Source organism: Alexandromys fortis, unplaced genomic scaffold, assembly GCF_014885135.2.
Source record: "Alexandromys fortis isolate MF-2015 unplaced genomic scaffold, M_Fortis_MF-2015_v1.1 scaffold_23, whole genome shotgun sequence".
Taxonomy (NCBI): domain Eukaryota; kingdom Metazoa; phylum Chordata; class Mammalia; order Rodentia; family Cricetidae; genus Alexandromys; species Alexandromys fortis.
In genome coordinates, this window is record NW_026067907.1 from 16,152,705 (window position 1) to 16,163,107 (window position 10,403).

The following is a 10,403-nucleotide window of genomic DNA, read 5'->3' on the forward strand; positions in this document are numbered from 1 at the left end:
AAGAATTATCAAAGAAGAGTCAATTTGGAAACATTTTTCCACTCAGTACTGCATTAAGTAGAAATAGAAAATCTGAACAAGTCAAAATCAAGGAATAAGACTGACTTAGTCATAATTGATCACTCAACAGGGAATGTTCAAAGGAGATGCCTCTACTGAGTTCTTCTAAACACTTAAAGAAAAAAATCAATTGTCCTTGCATTCTTATAGTTGTTGAGACTAGGGAACTATTTCACACCTCACCTCATTAGATCAGCACTCATTGCATTATTCACAAGTCAGATGCTAGCTCAATGGGAAGACTCTAGAAGACAACACATTTTGTAAATGTAGATGAGATATTCTTATTGAAATGTTTGCAAGTTAAATTCTAAACTACACTGAGTATATCACTAAGCAAGTGATACTCATGTCAGATTAAAGCAAGATTTGGTGTTCAATTGAAAAACAAAAAGCAACACAACACATGATAAGAATATCTCACAATGCTGATTCATACAGAAATGTTTCTAATAAAATTTACTATCCTTTCACATTTGAAAGTACGAAAGAAATAAATTTTCATATGCAATGAATAATCCTTACCATATATAATGTTTTGTGTAACATGAATAATTACAGCTATCATCACATAAAATATTTAAAATTCAATAATCTCTTTGAGAAAGAACAAAGAAAATGTGCTAAGATTGACAACTTTTATTCAACATTGTACTAGAAGCCTCAGCCAGAAAAAGTAGGAGAAATAAAAAACACAGTGAAAAAGCCACATTTTGCAAATTATATTGTACTATATTATATAATGTTTCAGGTAGTTCACTAAAAATCACTAGCAGTCAATATTTTATATAAAATATAATGAATTAAAATTAGCATGCAATTTTAAGTATTTTTCCAAAAGCTAATATCCACTTGTATGATATAGGAATGAAGAAAACAATTTTGCTCATAAGACATGAAAGTAAAACATACAGATAATTGCAAATGAAAAAATGATATAACTTTTTCCAACATGAAGAATTACAGAGGCAGAAAAGAAATGGAAAATTTTTCATTGTTTATAGATTCATAGTATCAACATTAGCAAAATGCCTTTCCTACACAGGATAAGCTACAGATTCAGTGATCATCCTTTCAGAGCATGAATGACAACTTTTATATAACTGAATGTTAAAGCTACCACACAGAAATATGGAAGGGACCCATATTTTTCAAAGTAATATTGAGTGGAATGGTAAAGCTAGAGGCAAACTCCATGATTTTCAAATAATACTGTAAAATTCCAGTCATCACACAGCATAGACACTACACAAAACAAAGCAACTAATAAAACAAATTACATCACTTGAAATAAGACAAACATTAATAGTAAAATAATTTATTTCAAATTTCTACAAACATGAACAAAATAAGATCAGCCAGACCAATGAATGATGCTTGGAAAATAATGTGTTCACATGCTCAATAATAGAATTATATCTCTGTCTCATCAACTATAAAATTAATCTAAAGAGACGTATAACTGAAGGTAAGATGAGGCACAACAAATTTTATATACAAAACACTATTGAAGGTAAATATTAGGACATTGGATACAGGAAGGCATCTGAATTATTCTAAGGCAATGGACAAAAGAAAAAAAAAAGAGCACTAAATGAAAATGGCCTTGCAAGAGGAAAGAAAATAAAACCAGGGTGAAAGAAAGAATTATGGAGTGAGTAACACTTCATAATATAATGTAAGTTAGTGTCTATAATACATAAGGAACTCAAATAACTCGACCGAGAAATCAGAAAGTAGATCTGACAACAAACAACATGTGTATATTAGACATTTCTAAAGATAGTACAAAGACATGCCCAAGAGGCAGAGGAAAACTTTCCAACATTGTTAATATCCAAGGAAATTTTAATGTAAATTGTATAATATATATTTCACTGCTATAATAATAAATACTATAAAAATAAAAACAGAGAAAATGTTGGCAATAGTATGATGAAAGGAATAGTCTTTCCCATTGATCCTGTCATGAGAGCAGATACTACATGACTCAGCAGTCATGAATATCATGCAACCTAGTATTTAGACTCCTGAGTTTATCAAAAAGAAATGAAACCAGCCTGTTAAATAGACTCTGTACTCTGATAATTACTGTAGCACCATTCACAACAGCCAAAATTTTTAAACAAATTAATTATTCAGCCTTATTGTGCGGGTTCTGCAAAATACAAGTTATACAAAATACAAGTTATACATTTTTGTTTGGCCACAAGAAGAATGAAATGTTATCATTGACAGTGATAAGACTAGAATTGGGCTTTACATTATTTTTTCACATTACTAAAGGAAGTGTGATTATCTTCATAAGAAAAATATGTAATGGTTTGTTTTGAATGGTAGAATAAAACACATTTTTAACTCAAAGTATTTGACAATGGGATTGAAGTGACTGGGAGCATAAACTAAGGAAGGAGATAGGATGCGATACCAACTTATACTGTGAGAGGAGTGATGGTTTCTTGTCTGAGGGTACACAGTGGGGTAAAGATAATGAAAACATGCAGTTTATTTTCAAAATTCAACTGATACATTTTAAAGTATTCATGATAAGTAACAGCTATTTAAAAATTGGCATGTATAGATTATTTAGAATATATAACAGAAAATGAACTATTACATAGTACCATATCATTATGCATAGTTTTATGTATAAGTTAACGAATGAGTACAAACTAATAAAATCATAAATGAAGTAAATGGTCTTCCCTCCCACTTCATCTCTAAATTGCCATCGGTGCCTATAGAACAGCAACCATTATAATTGGATAAATTTCTAACACATGATTTTAACCAAGATAACTTTACAAAGAACATGTCACTAAAATTTAAATTTCCACTAATATTATTCATTATTAGAGATTTAAAACCATTGCTGATTGTGACAATTTGTTAAATATTTATTACATAGTCTTACATCTCCACTCTCCTCTTATAGAGACAGTCCAAGATAAAGAGTAATTGTAATTAGTCTAGGAGTGCAGAGTTCATTTCCCATCACCCACAGAGCATCTCATAACTACCTGTAACTTCAGCTTCAGGAGATCTGACCCCTTTCTCTGATATCTGTGTGGCACCGACACACAGTCATGTCTACATGAGCATGGAAGAGAGAGAGAGAGAGAGAGAGAGAGAGAGAGAGAGAGAGAGAGAGAGAGAGAGAGAGAGAGAGAAGAGAAGAGACTAATAAAAAGAAAATAATTTGTTTTTAATGCTATAAGGGTATACCATGTGTTCAATACAAGTCTGCTTATTGCTTTCAGGGTTCCACTGCAATGTAAAAGGGTTAATGAAAACTTAGAGATGTTTCTTGTCTGATCATTGTGCAGTTGTTTTGAGTGGTGGCACATGCCTTTAATTCCAGCACTCAGAAGGCAGAAGCAGGTGGATCTTTGTGAGTTCAAGGCCAGGCTGGTCTGCAAGCAAGTTCCAGGACCACTGGGATTGTTATTCAGAGAAACCCTGTGTTAAAAATTCTTTCTGTATATATGAGTTTACAAAAAGAATGATTGCATATTGGAACTAGACCAAAAGTGGATTCAGTATTGCTAAACTAAACATTTCACTAACTGACACAAACACAATTAGAAGGAACTCCCTCATCTCTTATTAAGAACACAATATCTTTCAAATAAGACTGTACTGATATTATGTATAAAAACACCAAAATAGACAGCTGTGTGTGATTCTTTTTTATTTTTATTCTGGTTTGCTTGCTTTTTTTCTTTACCTATTTGTTTTCTAAAAGGAGAGAAAAAAAGTGCTTAGAGATGGGTGAATGATGATTTTGGGAAGACCAGGTAAAAGTTGAGAGAAAGAAAACCATAATCAAAATATTTTGTATGAAAAAAATTACTTTCAATCACATATTAAAAGATAACATAAACAGTCTGCCTATTCATAGAAGTTGTACTTCAAGAGAAAACACAATAAAATATATATTGTAATATCAACAGTGTAACAAATTTATCTTTGCTAAAGGATAGCTATTGATTTCACCATTTTTGTGTTGCATAGCCCACATTCCTTAGTATAGAGGTACATACACTAAAAGAAACAAAAAGATTTTAGACTCCTACATGAAAGAGAAAACTCCACCATTTTCTATTTTTGAAAAAAATTCACAAAGAATGGTACATTGCTAAATTACAATTTTACAAAAGTTTGCAGAATTGTATGAAGGTCTAGGTTAGTCGGCTCTATATTGTGATGACAATTTCTTCAAAACTGTCAGTTTATTTTAGCTTAAACTGAAATATTCCATAAAATGTGGGCATGTTTTATATATAAAACCTCAGATTATGTGTAGTTCAAAGGAGAACAGATATAAAATTCAGAAGAAAATGGTATTATATTAAAAACATTTTTATAAAGGAAAGCAGGACAGACATCAAAAGAATCACTATAGATCTATTTTAATATGTATATTTTTATGGATGAAGGGAGAAATTGCTGGGAGAGATGACTGGAATTGAGTTACATTTCTAGGGTGAGGTAGAAACCTAGTGCAATGGAAAGTCCCAGAAATCTGTATGGGCGACCCTAGTCCACACTCTTAGAAATGGGGCATTGTGGTGATAGTTTATTTGTATCTAACAAATAAAGCTTTCTTAAAGATCAGAGTGTGAAGCTAGTCACTAGAGGCCAGGCAGTGCTCACATGCAATTTTAATCGCAGGACTTGGGAGGCAGAGACAGATAGAGCTCTGCGAGTTCAATGCCTTCCTGGGCTACAAGAAATAGATCGAGTCTAAAAGAGAAACAGAGGCAGCTAGTGTTGGATCGTAGCTTTAATTTCAGTACTTGGGTGACACATGCATTTAATCCCAACACAAGGGAGGTGGAGACAGGAATGGAGATGGCTGGGCATATAAAAATATTAACCCTTTATCTGACTCATGGTTTTTATTATTAAAACGAACTAGAATTCACAATACTAAGCATATAGAGCTTGAACCAACCATCTTCTGTAATAAGGAAAGACCCTGTAGGGATTGTGTAGAAATTGGGACACCAACCCAGTCACGAAACTTACACTTACAATTTATGCTTCCTGCAAGATGTGCTGGGTTAAAGGTGGAGCAAAACTAGGAATAACCATAACATTACTGACCCATCTTTAGACCCATGACACTATAGAGAGCTCACAACTTACATTTTCTGTAGCTCCAGGACTCAAAGACTGGAAAGCCAGAGACCTAGGATAGAATAGGCATGACTAACAAAATATAAATTATAGTTTGGAGCCTAGATCAATTGAGGGCAAATACACAGCCAAACAATAGATGGAGCTCAAATTTCAGGAATACTGTAGAATAAGGGACAGGATAGTAGGACCCGCGGAGATAAAGGACATCATAAGAAAATGGCCCAAAGGATCAACTAACCATAGTTCCTAGGGCTCATAGACATTGAACTGACAATCAGGGCACCTATATGTGTCTGACCTAGGTTCTCTGCATATGTTATGGTTGTGTAGATTTGCATTCCTGTCAGACACCTAACAGTGGAAGAGAGGTCTCTCTCTGATATTTTTGACTGATTTTTGAACAGTTTTATTCCTATTGGGTTGTCTCACCCAGCGTTAATATAACAGGATGTACCTATTCTTATTTTAACATGATATGCCAAGTTTTGTTGATATCCCTGGGAGCTCTGCCCTTTTCTGAAGAGAAACGGAGGAGGAGTGGATCTAGCAGAGAGGTGAGGAGTGGGAGGAGAGGATGGGGGTGGGGAAAATGCAGAGACAATGTAAAGTATGAGAGAAGAAAAAAAGAAAAGGAGAAGATATTTCATTTATTAGGGTATAAAAGTTGAGTGTATCCTAAGTACTTTCAAAGATAATAAAAAACCAACACAAAAGTGTACTACAAGGATTGGGCAGATGACTTCATGAATAAAGAACTCACCACACAAGCTTGCTGACTTAGTTTGAATTCCCAGAACCCACATAAGAAGCAGGTGTTCATGATGTTCTTCATCTGTTGCAAACAGAGATTCACTTGATGGCAAGTGAAGAAGTAATACTGAGACTGGGATAAACAGTTACCCAGGGAAGAGAACACCAAGTGGTTACCAAAGACTTAGAAACATAGAAACACATACCATTATAAAGACTGATCTGGTTGTATTTATAATTTTAGGAATATATATGTGTATGCATATACATATATGTATGCAACAACTATTAATGAAAATGAGACTATGGGTTTGAAAGAAAGCACAGAGGTGCTTATGAACAGCAGGCTTTGAGTGAGGAAATGGAAGAGCAAAATAATGTAACTATAATTTCAAAAAATAAATCATTTTAATGAATCATTAGGTGTGCTTATTTGCTCTGTTATAACAATGTTACAAACGTGAGATGGAAGTACAGCAGAAAAGTCTCTGGAAGCTAACATGCCAGGCAGCTTTGTATACACAGCAGCAAAATTCATCAGCGTTCTGTCTCCACCCAGGTGGACAGTGAGGACCGCAAAAAGTCAGAATCTGATCTCCACACATACCAAAGCATGTATGTGCCTATATTTGCCGCGCCAGCACATCAACTGTCATTCTTCTGAGCGAGGGACGTCGGGATTAACACGCAACACACTTCAGGTTCTGCAGACAAGCCTTTTATTCCACTTTCTCACAAGTATATATATAGCCCTCAGCAGGGGAGGCCAAATCAGCAATAGCAGGAAGCTCATCACCGTAACTCAATGGCTTAGGGGTAAACATCTTTAGAAACATTGCTGAAAACAACAATATTCATATGCCTGAACATGTATAAATATTCACATACATGCATAGTATAAACACATCTCTATCTTACATACAGACCATACAGATAAAATATAATAAGAAAGTAGATTAGAATAACATGCTATGAGAATGTGTTATAAAGAATTAATTACAACTACAAAGCCATGGAAAAATATGAACATTTTCAAGAGCTATTTTTTGAAACTAGAATCAGTACATTTGAAATATTTCCTGATTAGATTTGAAATATTTCCTGATTATTTGAAAAATTATCCTGATTGTATAGTAATATGGTGAATACATTTGTTGATACATGATGTCTTCCATAAACACACTGAAATTTTGGAGATAGTTTTAAATAATTCCACAATCTGTATTAAACTATAAAGACTTTCACTAACACCTGAAAATTAAACAATAATTCTCTGCTTCCACAATGCTCACACTGAATCCATTTTGGTATCCATCCTACAGCCTATGATCCTACTGCATAAGAGTTTTACTCATTTCTCCATCAAAAGATTTTTACCAATTCAGTGAGTTCAAAGGCAGAGAGTATTGCAATCTCTTCTACTGCTCAATTATATAGTCACCGCTAATTTAACCCATCTCCAAGATGATGAGGAGATGATCTTGATATATTTGGGGAGAAATGAGGTTATGTTACAACACACTTATACCACATGTATTGGTTATTCATAAGATACCAGGGGAAATGTACTAAAGGAAGGAAGGCTTTGCTTTAGTTCATACTTCAAGGTTAAGTCTATCATGGCAGAATTAGAAAGAGTAAATTCTGGTGCTCAAATAGCTTTCTTGTAAAGTTTAGGACAATATCCCAGGAAATAGTGTTACTCATCTCAGTTAACGCAACAGAGACAATCCGTCACAGATCATAGGCAGAGGCTAATTTAATCTAGATAATGAGTTAAAAGTGTGGATGGAGACTTGTTTTCTCAGTAATTAAAAACGCTGTCTATGTAATGTAATAATATTGAGCATTATTCCATGATTACTGACCTGCGACTTTATCATTCACCACACTCCTTCATTTGGGGCTTAGCCATAGGACTTTATTTAATGCATAACATGCAGACAAATAAGACCTAGCCTTTAAAAATGATTTTAACATTGTCAAAACTCTATTAATATAGCTGCCTGCAGGAGACAGATACCTCCACAGGAGCCCACCAGATTCTTACCAATAAGCCACAGTCACATGGTGATACACAGATTAATAGAAATGGGTTAATTTAAGATATAAGAGTTAGCCAGAAAAAAAAAGAGCTAGCCAGAAATACACTTAAGCTATTGGCCAAACAGTATTGTAATAAATATACTTTCTGTGTGATCATTTTAAGTCAGGGTGGTCCGGAAATAAACTAGTAGCCTCTTCCAACAAATTGGCAACAACATAGGTGACTACATTCATAAAATCTGAAAGAGCATTGTTTTTTTTTAGATGGACTCTGCTGGCAGCAAGTAGGAGCACCATGGCTCCTTTTTGAGAGGTCTTCCTGATTTATTGGTATTTGCTGATACATCACACTCTCGTGGTCAACAAACCAATCAGTTTGAACTGCATGAATTTCTTCTTTCTGTAGCTTCAAGATGGCTGATTTGCAGTATGATTCCATATAATATTTCTATGTTCTATTCATAGTGTCAAAGAAATTTACTTTTAACAATGTAAAAAAAAAACTGAGGTATAAGAAAGTCGGTGTCATGTAGTTAGTTTAAAACCAAAACTCAAGTTTTCCTGAGAGCCAGTGCTGTAGTCTTATCATGGTATTAATGTGCTTTATGGTAGAATGTCTTATGCTCCTCTAACCATTACTGTATTTTTAATTTTTCATTAATCAACCAATGAAATTAAAATATGATGTTTAAAAAAAGAAATATAGGTTAATAGAGATTTTCCTATAATAGTAAAGTTTGTATTCATGTTAGATTTTCTAAATGCTTAGAGATGTATTTCTGATGGATAGATATTCTTCAGATCTTTCCAAGAGTTTGGAACAGGTGTTCTATATTTTTTCTGTGTTTCTCAAATTATTGATTTGACATTTTTCTCTTTCTCTAGAATTCATTGTTTCTCACTGCATATTAATCATGTACTATACTTATACTAAATAGAGAAAATAAATGTCTGTAGTCTGTCTGCACTTAGAAAATAATACTAGTCTCTCTCTCTCTCTGTCTCTCTCTCTCTCTGTGTGTGTATGTATGTGTGTATGTATCTCTCTCTGTCTCTGTGTGTGTGTGTGTATATATGTGTGTGTATATCTCTCTCTGTCTCTCTCTCGGTCTCCATCTCTGTCTCTGTTTCTCTCTCTCTCACACACACACACACACTCACACAATTATGTCAAGTGAGAGCGCAGTTTGGAGCTCATAATTCTCTTGACTGCCTCTTTCACATCCTTATTCCTAAGGCTGTAGATAAGAGGATTCAGCATGGGTATCATGACTGTATAAAGAGCAGTGGCCACTTTGACAAAGAGCCGTGAGCTGGTTGAGTTGGGAACACAATACAGGAGGAGTAAGATTCCATGGAAGATTGTGATGGCTGTCAGATGGGAAGTGCAGGTGGAGAAGGCTTTTCGCAGTCCTCCTTTGGAAGGCATCCTAATAATAGTGACAACTATGAACACATATGAGGCTAATGTGATCAGGACACTGGAAGACTCACTTAATATAGAAATGACTAAGCATACCATCTGACTAAAGGAGGAGTCAGAGCAGGATACAGAGATGACAGCAGAGTACTCACAACCAAAGTGATTAATAATGCCATAGTCCCAATAAGAGAGTTGTAAAAGAGTATATGTGATTATTCCTGCACACACGCCACCTACCATGTAAGTTCCAGCTACTAGTAGAGCACAGAACTTATGAATCATTACAATTGTGTAGAGCAAGGGGTTACAAACAGCCACAAACCTGTCATAGGCCATCACTGCTAACATGAACATCTCTGTAATCACAAATGTACAAATGAAGAAAAATTGTGTCATGCATCCTCTGAAAGAAATGGTTCTGTCTTCCATCACCAAGATCTGCAACAGTTTGGGTGTAAATACACTAGAATAACATATATCCAAAAATGAAAGATGGCTGAGGAAAAAGTACATGGGTGTGTGAAGTCTGGGACTGATCCTGATAACCACAATTATGCCTAGGTTACCCATCAAAGTCACTGAGTAAATGGTCAAGAACAGGAGGAAGAGAGGTATTTGAAGCTGTGGATATTCTGAGAAGCCCACTAAGATGAATGTGGTCATAGAACTCTGGTTCAGCAGTTCACGTGACATCATCTCTCAGATTATAAAATAGGAAGAGGAATAAAATGAAAGTGAATGGAACTTGAGAGAGTGGAGTGATAGAAACTTAGTTGGAGCTCATCATAAAACGTAAAATTAGACATGAGCATTTTCAATTTTGGTTCTTGTGTGGCTAATCAGCAAATAGCATTTTGAAGCAGTGTCCTTTATTCTTCACTTCTGTGTTTTCCAGATCTGGAATTAAAATGTAATACTCATCAGTATCACTCTATGTGACCTACAATTATATTTTTATAAGAATATGTATATTATATTT

At 34.5% G+C, this 10,403-nt stretch overlaps 1 protein-coding gene across 1 annotated transcript; it reads right to left on the reverse strand.

The window, feature by feature from the left end:
• Window positions 1–9,166: 9,166 nt before the first annotated feature.
• LOC126497698 (olfactory receptor 1165-like) lies at window positions 9,167–10,120 on the reverse strand. The gene has a single exon (XM_050135876.1). It carries the CDS (start codon window positions 10,118–10,120, stop codon window positions 9,167–9,169), a length of 954 nt encoding a protein of 317 aa, XP_049991833.1.
• Window positions 10,121–10,403: the final 283 nt, after the last annotated feature.